A 17,644-nucleotide genomic window follows, 5' to 3' on the forward strand; every position below is an offset into this window, starting at 1 on the left:
TGATCAAAGCATAACCCCAGCTGTTACATAGAGCAGTTTGGTGCAGATCAGCAGCCAAATCCCAAAGGCTTTAAAGTCACTGGGGAGCTCTCAAAAGTCTCAGCTCAATGCTCGCAAGAAGCACAAAGGTTAAGGATGTGCTAACAGTTATCGGGAAAGGAAAGACATAAAATATTATGACTTCACATCTTAACCATACTAAAATGACACAAACTCCTCTCAAAAAGGATCATATTGTAGACAAACCAAGCTCCAGAGATGGGTGGCACAGACACAAGCAAGCACTGGAATGGTCATGCCATGCTTCAGAAACACAACTATTTCTTGGACAACAAACAAAACCAAGAGTGGACTCATGGTCACGGTGCAATGTGGAACTACTAACTACTAAATCCAACACTTGGTGGCAGGTTCACCAAGGGACAATGAGACAGTCACCCATTCTCCCAAATGAGTGTTGGAAATCTAAGGTAGCAGATGTTCCAAAGATGCACCAGGAAAGATCACCTGCATCCCTATCCTGTTTGTTATGTTTCCCTGAGGTGCTGCTCCTGCTGCCTAGTCCTTCTTGGAGATGGGAAAATAAACTGAACAGCCCTGAACCAAACCCACACACCAACCATGCTTAACCATTCCACCATCCCTCCTGCAGCATTTATCTGGAGATTACAGAGTCAAGGAATGGTTTGTATTGGGAAGGACCTTAAAGCTCATCCCATCCCACCCCCTCAATGGGCAGGGACATCGTCCACTCCAAGCCCTGTCCAACCTGGCCTTGGACACTGCCAGGGATCCAGGGGCAGCCACAGCTTCTCGGGCACCCTGTGCCAGGGCCTCCCGACCCTCACAGCAAACAATTCCTTCCCAGTATCCCTTCTAAACCTGCCTTCTGTCAGTTTGTGTAGCTTCCTTAATGACATCTCACAGATAGTAACAATGAAGACTTTAAACTGAAGCCTTCCAAAGAAATAATGTTCATGTTTGGCTAAGTCAAAACACCGTGGGGACCCTTTACTTTAAGTGCTGCTCTGTTTTGCAATGTGACTTGCAGAGCAGTCACTCCCAGGACATCTATTCCTGCCTTCAGAATCACTCAAGGATGGATAACAGAGAGCAGCAACGGCTTTGTTTATAGTAGTAAATGAAACAGAGCCAAAGTGTGGACTTAAGCACCAGCCTGTGATCATCCAAGCCTGTTTGTGAGCCACCCACAGCTCCTGGCCTGTGCCAAGCAGCACTTTCCCAGACAGCGCCTGAGCACGTTTTTGGGAAAGGCAGGTGCTGTGCCAGGGACTGCTTGCAGCAGGCAGCTTGCAGGACAGGACAAGGGTGCGGGGCACAGCAGATGCTCTGGGCAAATCTGCCAGTGTCGCCAGGGTCACGTTGAACTCACAAAACTCTCAGTAATGCAAACCTCTGAGCACTGAACAACTGCTGGAGACCTTCAAGTCTCCACAGTGACCTGCCAGTAAAGGAAATGTGGCAGCACCAATGAGTCTGGAGCCACCAGCAAGCAGAAAGTACAGCAGGTGCCAGCAGAGGAACCAAAACCACAGCTGAGCTTGCAAGGAGCTCCCCAGGGCAGGGGAGCACCAGAACCTGTCTCTACCTTCCCTGCACATCTCCCCAGCATGAGCACAGGAATCATTTAAGGCCTTTTCTTACCTGGGAGCTTTGGGGAGATTTTCCTCAAAGGAAGAAGTTCCTTTCTTGAAACTGGAATGGCAGAAAGCGCCAGAGTGTTTTAACTTACATGGAGCAAATTATTCTTTAAGGATCCTCAATTTACTTTTAATGACTCAAGACTCTTTCATGATCCAAAGCTGCAGTATGAAGTGCCTCTGTAGTTTATCACTTGAGTTTTTCCTCACAGATTCATTCTGATTACAAGACTAGAGCACATCTGATACTGTCAGCACATGCCATTTAACCCCCAACAATCCTCCACAGTGGATTAATACCTGGTTTAGTGGAAGGTAGCAGGGGGGTTGGAAGTAGATGATTCTCAAGGTCCCTTCCAACCCAAACCTTTCCATCATTCTGTAATCTCCCAAGATTTCCTTGACAAGTCAAGGAGCTTGGCTTAAAGCACAAGAGCTTGGAGAGGGTTTACTGAGTCGAGCCTAAAGGTTCCAAATTGAGATGTGTGTGTGTATAAGTGCTTCCACTTCCCAGATCTTTGGGATAGACTCCCGTCTCACTGCAGCAGGATGTGAGAGCCCAAGAGTGAGGCTCAGCTGTGGGATGGAGCAGTGCCTGCTGTCCCCTGGCAGGGGATGCTGAGAGTCAGGAGGAGCATTCCTGCTGCCATAGGCCCAAGGTCTCCTCAAGGTGGCTGAGCAGACAGAGCCAGAACTGCCACGCCGTGCCTGTCTGCCTCTCTATTCAGCTAAATAATTGATTGTATCCTTTGCCTTGTTTTAGAAGTGGATTGTGCCTGGAGGCTCCTGCATCTCTCCTACACATCTCCGCTGAGGACTGAGATTCAGCAGAAACCTGAATTTCTGCTTTGCTTAATAGCTAAATTAAACTTTTTTTAAGAAATCTGATAATGGGGTACCTTTGGTATCCCGTTTTGCAGCTCTGACTGTGACCTAGTGAGATGAGCCTTATCCAAAAGCTCTGAGGTCTATCAGAGTCCCTTGGGATGCAGGCACCCTTCCATTCTCTCCTGAATTCCGAGTAAGGAGGAGGAGCTGAGTGTCAGGCTTTTCATTTCCACACAGCACGAGGCACTGCAGAAGCAGCCATGACCCTCAAGGACCCTCCTGCTCCAAAGACTTCAATCTTGAGGGCAAAGACTAAAAAATGTGCACGAAAATCAGACACATGGGCAAGCACTTGCCCCATCTTGTAACATCACTTGTCAGCGTCTTCTAATCTGATCCCAGGCTGCAAAGGGTTGCACTCAGCTCGTAAATTACTGGGTACCATTACAGAGATATAAAGCAAGGAACAAAATAATTGCTGGAGTAGGAAAAAGACATGGCTTTGCCCTTGGGTGGGGAGGCACAGTGGGACAGGCTCCAGCACCAGGCCATTTTTAGCAAAAGGAATCACAAATACCATTAACTTCTTAGCTGAGTTGGCTACAGGGAGGAAAAGGCTCCATCTGATAAGCTGTGTTCATTTCCACTCTGCTGCAGAACTGAGTTCTAGAAGGAACACACAGTGCTTTGCCCCATCCAACAGCAAGCCATGAAGATGCAGAGTTAAGGTACCTATAAATTCACTGGTTTTGCTTCCTGACTTATGTATTTTCCAGTACAGCTCTGATATTTTAAGGTTTTTTATATTTGGATGTGGTCACTGCTAACACAGAGTCTAAGCCTGCAAACCACAATGTACATTTTACAACAAACTGCCAGGGTGCCCCTTTCCATCAGCCTCCTGTTGGTTTCAAACATATCAGTCTCCTGGGAGACACATTTAATAAGGAACCAGCTCCTATCCTGCAGCGTCCTGCTCCAATGGCTGCCTGGCCTCCTGCATCCCCCTCTAGATTATTTCTGGAAGGCTGGTCAGGGAATATTTCATAGAATTATAGATTTTCCTAAACCGGAAGGGACCCACAAGAATCATCCAGTCCAGCCCTGGCCCTGCACAGACATCCCAACAATCCCACCCTGTGCATCCCTGGAGTGGTGTCCAAACTTTCCTGGAGCTGTGGCAGCCTCAGGGCCGTGCCCATTCCCTGGGGAGCCTGGGCAGTGCTCAGCACCTTCTGGGGGAAAAACCTTTCTCCAAAATCCAACCTAAACCTGTCCTGGAACAGCTCCAGCCATTCCCTTGGGTCCTGTCCCTAGTTATCAAAGAGCAGAGATCAGAGCTGCCCCTCCACTGCTCCTCATGAGAAGGTGCAGATTGGGGCACTCCCATTGTCCAGACCTGCACACCCTGCTGAGCACAGGGCACCCAGCAGTCTACTTTTGGCTCAGATTTCTTTTCAAAGTAGCAGCCAGACAAGGACCAATGTGTGGAAAGATTTTGAAACTCTGAGAGAACTTTAATTTGACCTCATCTTGCAACATCTCCTGTAGGAGGAAAGTCACCCACACCTTCAAATCTAACAAAGCAGCGAAGGACAGTTCTGGAACACTGCTTGTCTCTTCTGGAAAACACCCTGCTGCAGACAGTACTGAGAGAAGGAGCCCTGGGAGCACCATGTTTGCAGACAGGAGGCAAAAGGATAAACAGGTCTCCTGCCATCCTTGTCTTAAAGCCCCTGCAGGACTACAAGGACATGGCAGCTGTCATGGGCTTGGGAGAGGGAATTTGGGTTTGTATTTACCTGTACACCACCACAGGGATCCTCTTCCATGACCTGAATGAAGCCACATTCTCCAGCTCCTTGTCTGTGATCCAGACAGGGACCAGCAGCTTCTGGGGATAACTGGAACAAAGCCTGGAGAAGAGAAAGCATAAAAGGCAAGATGAGGACTGAGTAATCAAAACTCTGCCCCAGAGCAGCTCACATTTCCCCAAACGCAACATTCAGGACTTTGGCTCTTCCTCCTCATATCTGAGGAGCAGCCTCAACAGGTGAGCCAAAACGTACTGTCAGGAATGAGCTGAGAGAAGACAACCTCCTTTTACCTCAGGCCTCACCTCTGGACTTATACTAAGTATCACAGTACTTCCCAGGATGCCTTTGGAACAACCTCTGGATTTAAGAATTCATGAGGGTTTAGGGAAATAGTCAATAATTTACACGTAGTTTTTGTTTTCTTGTAGCAGGTACACACAGAGCTTCTGGTAAAGAATAGCCTACTATATGCCTGGCAGAACAGGACACCACTGCTCAACTCGACACATTGTTCAGTGAGGAAGACACAAATCTGTGCAGAAATTTAGCAGTGGGGACTGGGGGTATGCAAATAAAGTGACAGGAGTGAGATCTAAATCATACCTTGCTTGGTGGGGGTGCCAGAAATCAAATTCTTATAGATGTATCTGAATATTTACCAGCAGTGAGGGAACTCTTGAGAGCAGAGAGTACTGCCAGAGGGCAGGTTTAGAAGGGATATTGGGAAAAAATTGTTCCCTGGGAGGGTGGTGAGACCCAGGCACAGGGTGCCCACAGAAGCTGTGGCTGCTCCTGGATCCCTGGCAGTGTCCAAGGCCAGGTTGGACAGGGCTTAGAGCAGCCTTGGACAGTGGAAGGTGTCACTACCCATGGCAGGGGTGGGATGGGCATTAAGGTCCCTTCCAGCCCAAACCATTTTGGGATTGTAGCACACATAAAATTCCAGGAGCGCAGGTGGGGCTTTTCTGGCTCCTGCAGCTCCTCCCCTGCCCCTGCTGCTCCCAGCACAGGCTGAGGGCAGGCTCATATTACATTAGAGGTTGTAGGTTGGAGACAGATTCATGACTGGACGCATCGATGATCACAAGACAAACAGCAGAGATTTATTATGGCCTGTTGCAGCAGCCCTCTTGTTAGAGGGTAGAAATGAGCCGAGACACAGACTTCTTCTTTATCACAACATGAAAAGGGTCCTAGTTTATTCCTCTTTACAGCTCAGCCATCCTGATTCCAAGTGTTCACTGCTCTAGCTGCAACAAGCTCCTCCTGTAGGTTTCCCTTGCAGCCTCTGACTGCTGCTTATTTCCTGCTAAACTTTGACTGCAGGTATCAGTTTGCAGACAGTGACTGCAGGCTTTTACCTAGATAGATCATGACTGCAGGTTCCAACAACAGGCTCTAACTGCAGACCCAGACTGACCTCACAGCTGTGAATCTCTCTCCTCAGGATCCTCCTCCTTCACGATCCTCCTCTCACCAGCTAACCCACTCCCTTTTATCACACTTATCTTTGTTGGATATAGCTGTGACATATCACAGCAAGGCTGTACTGGGTAATTAAAACAGCTGTTACTTATCAAGGACAAGGTCATTGTATTCCCTTCTACAATGGCTGCCTCCTTTTATAAGGGGTTCAAAATTCCCGGGTTTAGACAACTGATTGGTCGGGGTCTCAGCACCGCCCAGCTCCCTGGCCGGTGACACGTCTGCATAGAGGATTGAATACGATTGGTGGGGGTCCCTGTTTGAGTTCAAATCCATCCTATCATTGCTCACTCAGGGACTTGTTTGCTTCTAGGCTGGTCGAGTTTGGGAGTCTGTTACGGCCAAATTTATCTTTGTAGCTATAGACCAGCTGCAGCCGTGACAGGCTCAGTCACAGCAGCATCTGGGAGCTGGACCAGCTGAGCCCCTGCAGCCCAGGCAGGCACACATGGGTAGATGGCAGGGAACATCAAAGAGCAGCTCTGCCTCAAGGCTATCCCACATCATTTGGCAGGAATGTTTCAGGGCAGATGGGGAGCAAAGTGAGGGGGTTGAATGGATCCAGCCAGTAAGCTCCAGAGGGTGGTCTGGTGATCCTGAGCCTAGGCTATTCCAGCTGATGGCAACAGGCACAACCCAGTGTTAGTTTATGATGCTAGTGAAGAACTGCCAGCCACGTTGAAAAATGGCACTTCAGTGTCTACACAGCTCCTCTGAGAGCCCCAGCCAGAAAGCAAGGGTGGCTAAGGGATAAAAATAACTGGGTGAGGATGAGGAATTCAGGAAGCAAAATTAAAGCTGTCAGCTAAGAAGGTAAAGACCAGGCTGTCTGTGGTAGGATGTCTGGGCTTGGACATCTCTGAAATGCCTCAGATTCCATAAGTAAAGGTGGTCAGGAAATTAGAGAAGCAGTGAAGTGTGACTGAGGATGCAGGAATGTGGAAGAGGTATCTGTTCAGGTCTGGAGGAACTTCTGGAATAGCTGAGTCTATACATGAATGGGCTTCACTTAAGTGCAAACAGCTCCCTGGCACCTCAGGTGAAACATGGAGGATATCTTAAAAGTACAGACTGGGGAGAGGTAGTCCAGGAGAGGCTCAGGAGTGTCGCTTTCCAAGAGTTAAATCATTGAAACTCTGTAGCCTTAGGAAAACAGTAAGATATAAATCAATAAAATTTAGGTAGAAAACAGGACATCTTTAAGAAGTGAAGCCAAATTCAAGCAGGGTGCATGGAAACAGGCAATAAGGTCAAGACAAAGAGACATGTCTTTCTAGGCTAGAATTCCAGAGGAATACAGTAGAGGAAGTGAAAATCCAGGATAAGTAACTGTTGGCTTAACAGTATCTTATAAACTGATACAAGGAAGAAAATGAATACTCAAGTGTCTGAACCAAAGGTGACATTTTCAGACACACCCAGGTGTTTCTTGGTGCTACCATCAAAATTATACAGATGTCTCTGACTCTTCCTTTGGACCTAAGCTGCTGCAAAGTAGAAGAACTGAAAAATCCCTTTGTTACAGAATTCATCACTCAGTAGCTTCAATAATGTTTTTAGAGGGGATAAGGCTCCCACAACAGCAGCAACAACAAAAAGGCTAAGTTCAGTACACTTGGGTTTTGAGTCAACATGGCTGCTGGGAGGGAGGGGACCCCTCATGTGTGAGAGCTACCTGAAACATCAGTGAATGAGCAGATAGGGCAGATCTGGATTTTCAGAAGGGGTTTTCTGAGATTTTTTGTGTGCCTGTGTTTTTTAACAGGTGTGTCCCCACAGAGCTGAAAGATGCTCCTCTTACGAAACAGCTGCTCTTAGAAGATAAGAAATAGTTCAGAACATCAACAATCATTTTTCACCACAATGGGAGACCTAAAGTGAACCATCTGCAGTGGTGGGTGGCCTGGAAAGCCCCAGGGACCAGGCTGAGCCAGACCACCGAGGGAAACAGCCTTGAACTGTGAGGTCTGATGGTAGGAGAGAGTGACTGGAACAACACAGACACAGGAATAGCACCTGTGAACAAGGATCAGTGGAAAACCCTCTTGCCACAGAAATAACAATGAGGGAGAGGAATTGTGAGATACCCTGATTTGGAAGGGATCCACGAGGATTGAGTCCAGCTCCTGGCCCCGCATAGGACACCCCAACAATCCCATCCTGTACTGGAGAGTCTTGTCCAAGCTCTTCCTTCACAGAAGGCAAACACATGTACCACTAGCAGTCCTCACAGACTTAACTGTCCACATGTTCCTGTGGCACATCCAAGCAGGGACAGTAATTATCACTTTGCAGTGGTGTGGATAGTATTAAAATTTTTAGAGAAGTGTAAAAAAGACAGAATTTGAATTAAGAGCAGTCTCAGAAACCAGCAGGAAATACCATCTGGCTAAAGCAGTAACAGAACTCCAGGCAACTTTTCCTCATAAACTCAAAGGTAAATAAAACCACAACAGTAAAAAGATAATATCTGAAAATGAGCATTAACATTGGAGGAAAAGTGTTGGGTTTTTTTCCTTTTTTTTGAAGGAACTACATGTGTACCAAATGCACCAATACTAAGGCTGATACAAAACAACTGCCTTGGAGAGCCTGTGTGGACCAGATGGGCAATGCTGGAGTGATCCCATTTCCCTGGGTATAAGATCCCTGAAGATGTAAGAGCCAGGGAGAGACTGTGTAATAATTTTATTAACACCATATACTTTTATCAAGACTGAAGGAGTGGTTATTATAAGCTTGTATTGCTCTCATTTTATTATGGTTGTCGCCAGGAGAGAGATAATAGTTCCCAGATAAGGACATCTCGGAACAGACTTGAAAGACAAGGAACAAAGCCATTACCTTGGAGTATCCTGTCTTTAACAACACTGTTTTGCCAATGCAGGAAAATAAAAGATAAAAGGACTATAAACAGTTAAAAAGTAACCCGATCCCTGTGAACACAGGCAAGTGGTTATGATCAAAAGCCAAGGCAGGATTTAAAGCTACACTCCCTGAGCAGCAGGAGAGAACTGGTTTGAGTTGCACAAGGCAATTACACCACTCCTGAGATCGCAGGATTTCTGCAGGAAGCTGGGACCTGCGAGGATCCCCAGGGAGGAACTCAGCAGGTGGAGGGAAGCAAAGCCAGGCCTACACCCAGCTTGCTGAGGTTTAAGTCCTTTCTTCCCTGGTTTGGTTGGAAATCAAACACCTGTCTTCAGAGAAGGTGGCTAATGGCTGTAGATTACTGGCCAGGAAGCAAAGCACAGATGGTCAATGGAAGCTGAACTTCCTGAAATAGTCAGAGGGAACCACACCCCAAGATCCAGCAGGGCACAAGGCTCAACATACAGAGACTCTACCTAGGGCAGGGACCCATAGGCTGTGCACTCCAGAACTGTGCAGTTCAGGACAACAACTTTTATTTGGCATCCTTGAATAAACTGTGTAAATGCCAGCAAAGTCATGTGAACAGTTCCAAAGCAACAACATGGTGAGTAGGGCAGAGGTAAAATGGAAATCACCCCCCAAATTTAGTGTTTGTGGCCTGGATTCTTCAGGAAAGGAGAACAGGCAGCAAGCTCCAAAACTGGGATTTTCCCAGCCCAATGTGTCAGAGGTTTCTCATGGTTTCCACAGGAAACAGTGACCTGGAATTGTCCAATCCATAGGTAATGGGGATGCCTGGACTGGCTGGGACAGAGAATAAAGGCTGAGGGATACCAGTGGTTTCAAGAACAGGATTATAGGGAGTGCATAAATGAGTATGTCCATCAAAGTTTGAAATCCCATTGGCTTAATGCCAGCTGCTGCCAAGAGAGTGCAGTTGCCCTTCTCCAAGAGTCCTGTGCTCCTGCAGGAACAGAAGACAGGCTGGAAACACTGATGGTGGCAAAAGGTCTCTTCCACTGTGAAAGTGGGAAAACCTTGTAGAAATCTCTACCCCAATGCCCACAGGGATCTCCAACACCGGCTGACCTGAAATGTGACACCACAGTGATGGAGAATCCCCAGCACATCGCCATGTTCCCAGGGAATGCTCTTTTCCATTCTACATTGTGAATCTCCCAAGCTGCACTCTGGGGCTGTCACCTCTTGTTCTGTCATGTGCCACTGCCAGGAGTTTTACTCTATGCCCTTTGTGAATGCCCTGCCAGTAGATGGAGGCAGATCACCCTTCAGCTTCTCCTGCTCTGACTGAATGAGCCTCGCTCACTCCCAGACTCCTGAGCCTCTCCACAGCTCTCCACTGGCTCACCTCAATTCCTCACAGAGCTGAACAACTGTCTGAGTGTATAAAAACTGTGGTTGTTATGTCAAACTGAGCATTTTAGAGAGAAGGACTGGCCAGAAAGACAAACCCACACTGGATGGGCCTCCAGACTCCCAAATGTCTTCCCTGAGGAATTAAGAGCCACCACATTATAAACTACCTGAGTCAGCATTTACAGCTCCAGCTAGCTCTGATGTTTGGGCTGTATTCCCTCTCCAATTCCACAATGTGAAAGGCAGAAAGAAAAGGGATTTGGCTCATACTCTGATCTGCCTGGGGGCTGTCAAAGCCAGGAAGGAGGATTAGCTGGAGTCTGACTCACACACTGTTCTGCACCGGGATTACCAAGGGAAAGGTAAGGCAAGAGGAGAGTGGGGAGAGCCTGGTGATGAAACACTCACTTGTAGTTGTTGTTGATGTCAGAGACGCGCCAGGTGTTCTGCAGGTCGAAGCCCATCCTCACCAGCTCCATCTCGAACCGGAACCTCACATGGTCCCCTGAGGAACAGAGCACAGGGAGTTACTGACAGCACGGAGGAGATCTGAACTCCACAGCAACTGGCACAGGCTGGAGAGTGTCACAAAACCACAGAAAGGTTTAGGTTATAAGGGACCTGAAGGTCATCCCATTCCACCCCCTGCCATGGGCAGGGACACCTTCCACTATTCCCAGGTGGCTCCAAGCCCCATCCAGTTTGGCCTTGGGCACTTCCACGGATCCAGGGGCAGCCACAGCTTCTCTGGACACCCTGTGCCAGGGCCTCTCCATTACCTGATTAAGAAATTCACCTTAATATCTCATCTAACTCTGCCCTCTGTCACTTTAACACTATTCCCCCATGTCCTGTCCCTATCCACCCATACAGAAAGTCTCTCCCTCTTTTTTATAAGCTCCTTCAGGCACTGCAAGGGGCTCTGAGGTCTCCCTTTAGCCTTCTCCAGGTGAACACGCCCAGCTCTCTCAGCCTGGCTGTAGAGCAGAGGGGCTCCAGCCCTGGGAGCATCTTTTTGGCAATTAGAAACTCCAGGGCAACTGAATGGCAGCAGGGACTGTGCTTCAGAAGCCAGAAAGACTTGTCCCTCACAGGGGTTCCCCTGCTTGTTTTATCAAGTCAGATCTCATCTCAGGGCACAGAAACAGCCTCTCCACATCAAGGGGAGATGTGGGGGTTAATTTAATCCACTTCTGCCCACCTGGCAAACAGCTTCCAAAGTGGATGTCAGGAATCCTATGGCAAGGAGCACTGAGCATCCACCCTAGGCAGTTCCTTCCTCCAGACTGCTCTCAGACACTGACTCAGGGTTTCCTCTATCATGTTTTAGCCTTGCCTCGCAAATGCTGGATGCCTTTGCTCCAGAGTCAAATCTTGTTAATAAATAAATACTGTAAAGCTCTTCGCCTCAGCCATATCCTGCAGCAATAACTTGCACAGGTGAGTTTATTTATACTAAACACTTCCCCTAAAGGAAATACAGCAAATATCTCTGATTGCTGGGGTTTGGGGCATGGTAAGGACACAGAGCTCACATTTCCCCTATCAGCTTCTCTTGGAATAGCTGTACTATTGAACCCCATACATCCATCTAGCTTATCTTTGGACATTCCATTCAGACTACTGCTGCTCTCCTCTAGGATCAACTCATTTTTCATTTTAAAGCCAGGCTTCTCACTCATTTTTCTGTTTCTAAACAGCTTCATCATCAATAAGACAAATAAACTTCAAGTGAACTTTGTGTTCCCAGGGAAGGGAAACTCCCAGTCCACACGAGGGCACCAGCACAGCTCTGGTTTTCTCTTCATGGACTCAAAGACTTGATTTGCATCTGTGTGAGGATGAGCCAGAGCTCTCCAAAGACCTGATCCTGGGAAACTCACAGCATTTTTAAGTGTTGGACAAGAGATGCAAATGGGCTCATATTAATTAGGCTACCTCAAAACTGATGCTGTTTGCCACTCCAGGACAGGACTGCCTGAGGTATGTATCACTGTGATGAGAGAACTTAAGTATGGGATGTTTTCTCACAAGGAGAAAGGGAAAAGCGGCTTCTGTGTTGCTGGGTATGAAAGTTTATTGTGTTTCTAACTAATTCCTTTCACTGTGCTTCTTATCCAGGAGCATCTGGCCATCAGCTGGATCTTGAGGCCAGGCACAGCATGACCCGAGGAAATTTGAAACCAGAGAGAGTTTATGAACAAGAGCTCAATTGCAGTGCTGTGCTGCTGGCCAGAGCAGCAGGAAGGGCCAGGCCAGAAGCTCACCTGGACGGCAGAGATGTGCGTGTTGATCCTCCTCATCCACACACACCCCCAAGCACCAGGCATGGTAGGCAAACGCAAAGAGATCCTCAGGCTTGGCAGGACGGGCGATGGCTCGAGTCAGCCTCTTCAGCCACTCCTGGCACTGCTTGAAGGTGGAGAAATGGCACCTGCAAACCCAAAGGCAAATCACCCTCAGCGGGGACATTCACCCACCAGGATGGAGCCAGGAAAAGGAACACGGCCCCAAGCCTTACAACTCTGTCCATGGATAGCTCAATTGTAATGACAGCACACAGGCAGCCACCACAGCTGGTCCTAGCCTGCAGCAGCAGCAGCTGTACCACAGCAATAAACCAGATACCTGATCACTTTGGAGTCCTTGCAGACAATGTGAAGCTGGAACATATCCCGACACTCCACACTTTCCATCATCCTCAAAGGCACCTGCGAGGGAGGGACAGATGTAGGGCATGACAAGGCACACCACAGGCCAGAGCAGCCCCAGCAGCCGTGCCTGCAGGCTCCTCATGCTCCAGCACAGCTTCACCAGTCACGAGCTGCTTCTGTGAACTACAATCCCACTCTTAGAGTTATGGAGCTTCATGAGTCAGCACAGAGCCCTTCCATGATTATTATTCTGAATCCTGTTCTCTCCCTTGGTAATCTTCCACTTGGGGCCAGTTCCTGACTCAGTCACATCCAGCCAAACACAGGTAACTGAGCCAAACAACAACTGCAGTAAGAGATGGCAAGTCAAGGCAGTGAGAGAACGTCACAAGCTCCCACTGCCCGACTTTGTGTTGGTGAGAAGTCTCATTAAAACTGGCCTACAAGAGACCTCAACAGCCTTAAAACCACCAAAGTTATTGCTTAAATTTCAAGAAAACAGCAAAGGAAAGACCTAATTACTATCCAAAGGAAAACCCCGTTCTCACACCTGAATACAGCAGCAAAACAGCAACCGCACACCCAGACCTGGCCTCCTCCAAGAGGCATCGTCCTGTGCCACAGCCCCCAGGGCTGTTCCCCCCACTCTCTGCTCTGTAGTCCTGCGAGAGGTGATGGTGCAGGCAGAGCCAGACTCACATTGATCACAGAGTCCTTGAATTTGATATGCAGGCGGTAGTTGGAGATGGCAATCACAGCATCGTTGGCATGGCCTAGGTACTCCACCCCCTCACCCTGCAGCACGGTGAATGGCACCTGGAAGGGAGACAGCACTAGGTCAGTCACACAGGTACTTTGTGCATTGGAATTCCCAGAGCCACTGTTCCCTTTGCCTCTGCAGTGCATCTCCCAAGGAATCATACCTAGCAAGGTGCTCCCGTGAGAGCAGCACAGACAGCACCAGTTCCACTGCCCAGCCTCACACACAGAGCTCTCCCCAAGGATGCCTCTGGAGCCAGCCAGCACCTCCTGAGAGATCACCTGTGTGCCATGCACACCTGGCAGCAAGGGGTGGCCTGGGGACAGAGGGACTGACAGTCCCCTGCTCTTCGGAGAAGGGAAACCAGCCCTGGCACAAGAGGTATGGAGAGGGACACGACTGCAGAACAGCTCAGAGAGAAGAGGGGAGTGCTCTGCACAGCTCCTGAAAGAGCCAGCACCATGGGGAAGCACTGGAAGGGGCTGGCCAGGGAGATGGTGCTGTCACCATCCCTGGAGGCATCCAAGGAACAACTGGATGTGGCACTCAATGCTCTGGGCTGGGTGACAACGTGGGGATCAGCTACAGGTTGGACTTGATGGTCTTGGGGGTCTTTTCCAACCTCAGTGATTCTGACATTCTGTGACTGATCAGAAGCCTCTGTCCCAGAGCAGTGTCACCTATGTGATTCTGCTGTGCCATTTAAACATGGGGAGCCTTCAGCAGCCCTGTGAGACTCAGCAGTACCATCCAGGTAAGCAAATGAACCAAAGTTGTATCCAGTTTCTGCTAACAAGGCTTTCAGGGGTTCTCTGTGTATAGTTATTTATATGGCTGAGGAAGCGTGTCCCAATTAAGGAAGAAAGCTTCATTTAAGTTACCTGTATTCTATTTTTTAAAATATCTCCATAATGAAGTGTCTGTTTTTCTCCATCAGTCTGGACATGCCAGAGTTATTTTTAAAACATGGGATCCTGGCAGACAGTCAAGTTTGACTTTTCTTATATTAGAAAAAAAAGCAGAACAGCCTAAAATTCACTAAGCCCCTTTGTCCTTAGCTAATCAGGCTCCTCCTGTTGCCTGAATGCCACCTACACCAGGTGATGTCTGTAACCAATTATGCAAAAAATGTCACGATGATTTATCATTTCAGACGGAGCTGAAACCTGCCAGACAGGGCAGCTGATGACACAATTCATTACACTGTAATTAGTACAAGTCAGACCATCTTCTCTTTATTTTGAAGTTGCTTCTATGGCTTGGGTATAAAAACTTGAATTTCCTGGATTTCAGACTTCAAGTGACAACTGTACTAAGAACTTCTCCTTTCTTTGTACAAAAATAACCACCTTAGCTTGGCATCTGTCCGAACACTCTTGAAAAATATTAATTATTTGCCTAAGAGAATATCCTCTCTTTATTTCTGCAGTTGATTTCTGTATGCTTGCCAGGGCTGTTTTTATCTGGCATATGTCTCTCCTGCTTACGTGGCTCTTTCACACAGCAACAGAAGGGAGACAGAACAGAAAGGGGCTGGTAAGACTGCAAGAACTGACAGAGGGAAATCCTGGAATAAACCAGCAGGTGCCCCAACACAGCCTGTTATCAACTAATGGCATCCTTCTAGTCACAGGATCCTGGAATGGTTCAGGCTGGGAGTGACATCCCAACCCAAGCTCATCCAGTTCCACACCCTGCCATGGGCAGAGACACCTTCCACTAGGCCAGGTTCCAAGCTCCATCCAAGCTGGCCTTGAATACTCACTTTTACAATAAATTAACAATTTACTGAAGTCAAATTACCCTTGGGAGGGTTGAACTTTACTTCTCCATGCAGCAAACTAAGGCAGGGTCGCTCTTCTCAAGAAGTCTCAATTCAGAGTCACCTCAGCAACTTCACCCCCTAAAACCACAGCCCTGCAGCCCTGACCCTGCACAACTCCCCAGCCTGTGGCTGTTCCTTCAAGCCATTAGCTCTCAGTCCTTGCTTTCCCCAGCGCTGTTTGCCAAGACAGTGACAGTCTCAGAACAAACTCAAACACTGCAGCAAGAACAAGGTGAGCCTGGCTCCAGCCCCAGGAGAAGGATGATGAGCACTGGATGATGTTAAAGGAAGCACTAATTCCCAGGAGGGAATGCTGCCCTTGCTGCACAGTAGAAACAGCACCTGGGGCTCTTCCCAGGGCTTTCTGCAGCAGGAGGCTGGAATCACATGGAGGTTCCTCCTTACAGCCGCTGTGCAGCAAGAAATTACTAGAAGCAAGGTGTTCGAGGGGAGAGCAGGCAGTGCAGCTGCACACTGTGGCTGCACAGAGCACGGCCCCCATGTTCCCCCTGTCCCGGGAATGTCCCTGGATGCAGGGCTGGGCAGGCAGCGACAGATTCCCACAGGGAATGCCTGGGCTGGCCACGCACTGCAGCAGCTCCGGCCACGCTCCCAGCAGCCAGTGATGCCGGTCACATCCTGCCAGGGCTGGGCAGGCAGGGACAGGGCCTTGGGAACAGCCAGCCTGGCCCCCAGGTACAGGCACCTGCTGCTCCAAATGTGCCCCTCGCACCGGCCCACCCATGGCCTCCAGGATGTGCTGGGCTGGAGAGCTGCTCTGCCACATCCCAGAGCTGTTTGGGAGTTTTTACATCCTTACCTGCAGTGACTCCTCCTCCTTTATGAGCTCCTTCGGGGGGAACAAGTCCTTGGCCTGGATGTACTCCAAACTGGGAGGGCCTTCCTCACCCTGCATTGCAAACAGAGCACACAGTCAGACAGCCTCACAGTACATGCTGTGAAAGCCAAAAACTGAAGCTGCTGGATACTCTTGGCACCTCAGGAGCTTGGGGATACCTGTGCATGGAAATGCCTGTTCTGCCTCCAGACCCCAGTAGTTTCCCGGGCCATTGCAGAGTGCCCACAGCATAGTGAAATGCTGAAGCCTCCAAGTCCCGCCTCTTCAGCTGAACGGTGTTTGGAAAGCCAAGCAGACACACCTTGGCCACAGGGGACTGATGTGACAGTAACTTGTCATGTCAGCTGTTCCCGTTACCTGCTCCATGGCACCAGAGCAGAGACACTGTGACGCAGATGGTTTCCATCTGCAGTCCAGTGTTAGCCTACTCTTCTGCCTCTTAAGGACTGCTTTGTTTCAGGAGCTTTCATTTTTACTCTCACACCAGAGAAATCTGGGAAGAGCCTGAATCTTCTGGAGAAGATACAACTGTGAACAACCTACAACCCTACAACAACTGCACCCCACTGCACATCATTCACAACAGGCACTACTGACTGGTGCCAGCACCAAGACACGTCCAGCCTGCTCAGATGGACACCCCACAAAACTCACAGAGGCCTCAGGATGGTCTGAGAGGTCACACGGAACCTGCACATGCCATCCTTGACAAGTGGAATGTATGTCTCAGTTTAGAACATGCAAATCTTCATAAAATCATCACAGTATCCTCAGCTGGAAGGGATAAGGATCATCAAGTCCCACTCCTGGCCCTGCACAGGACACCCCAAATCCCACCCTATGTCTCCGAGCTTTGCTCCGATGGTGCTTGTGCTCTGGTGTGAAGTCTTGGTGACAATTTTCACCAGTCCTCACCCTGGTCCTGTCATATCACTGAACTGCTGCCCAAAGGAGTGGCACCCGGGCATTCAGCTTCAGATGCTCACTGCTGAGAATCCAGGATGATGCTAATTCCACATGTATTTGGTGTGGGAATGTTTTCATCAGAAGGCTGCTTGCTCTCTAGCTCTAGCATTTACCAGGAAACACTGTTTTCTGTAAGCACTGAGTAATATTTGAAAATGACATCTTTTTCTGGATATGTCACCCAAGCCAGAATCCCAATTTCAACCTGAAGAAAGGAGATCCCAATCCTTCTGGCTCAGGAATATTTAAAATTATGCTGAATCCTCTTGTGTTACTGACAGGGGCTGAAGCCTCAATACCTGCAGGAACAGCCTGGCCTGAGGTGCTCCCTGGACCTCAGATGGAGGCAGCTAGACTCCTCCCACTCCACACCCAAGGAACCTGCACAGACCTAACATGCTGTTACAGCCTTCATAAAACTTAGCATCAGACCCAGCTGGAGGCAAAGGCACTGCCCCTGTCCCCACACTGTGAGGGACACAAGGCACAGCATCGGCTCCAGCAGCAGCAGATGCTCACTGGAGACCACAGGAGGCTC

At 48.8% G+C, this 17,644-nt stretch overlaps 1 protein-coding gene across 2 annotated transcripts in view; it reads right to left on the reverse strand.

Moving 5' to 3' along the window:
- MTMR4 (myotubularin related protein 4) overlaps nucleotides 1-17,644 on the reverse strand; it is a 57,270-nt gene that overhangs the window by 10,007 nt on the left and 29,619 nt on the right. For both annotated transcript variants that reach the window (XM_063402324.1, XM_063402323.1), the window contains 6 exons: nucleotides 16,102-16,191; nucleotides 13,396-13,512; nucleotides 12,671-12,753; nucleotides 12,310-12,476; nucleotides 10,451-10,547; nucleotides 4,292-4,405 (listed from right to left, as the gene is read on the reverse strand). In XM_063402324.1, coding sequence (XP_063258394.1) covers nucleotides 4,292-4,405; nucleotides 10,451-10,547; nucleotides 12,310-12,476; nucleotides 12,671-12,753; nucleotides 13,396-13,512; nucleotides 16,102-16,191 — 668 coding nt within the window. The remainder of the gene's footprint in view (nucleotides 1-4,291; nucleotides 4,406-10,450; nucleotides 10,548-12,309; nucleotides 12,477-12,670; nucleotides 12,754-13,395; nucleotides 13,513-16,101; nucleotides 16,192-17,644) is intronic.

This window comes from Prinia subflava, chromosome 8 (assembly GCF_021018805.1).
Source record: "Prinia subflava isolate CZ2003 ecotype Zambia chromosome 8, Cam_Psub_1.2, whole genome shotgun sequence".
In the NCBI taxonomy this organism is placed as follows: Eukaryota; Metazoa; Chordata; class Aves; order Passeriformes; family Cisticolidae; genus Prinia; species Prinia subflava.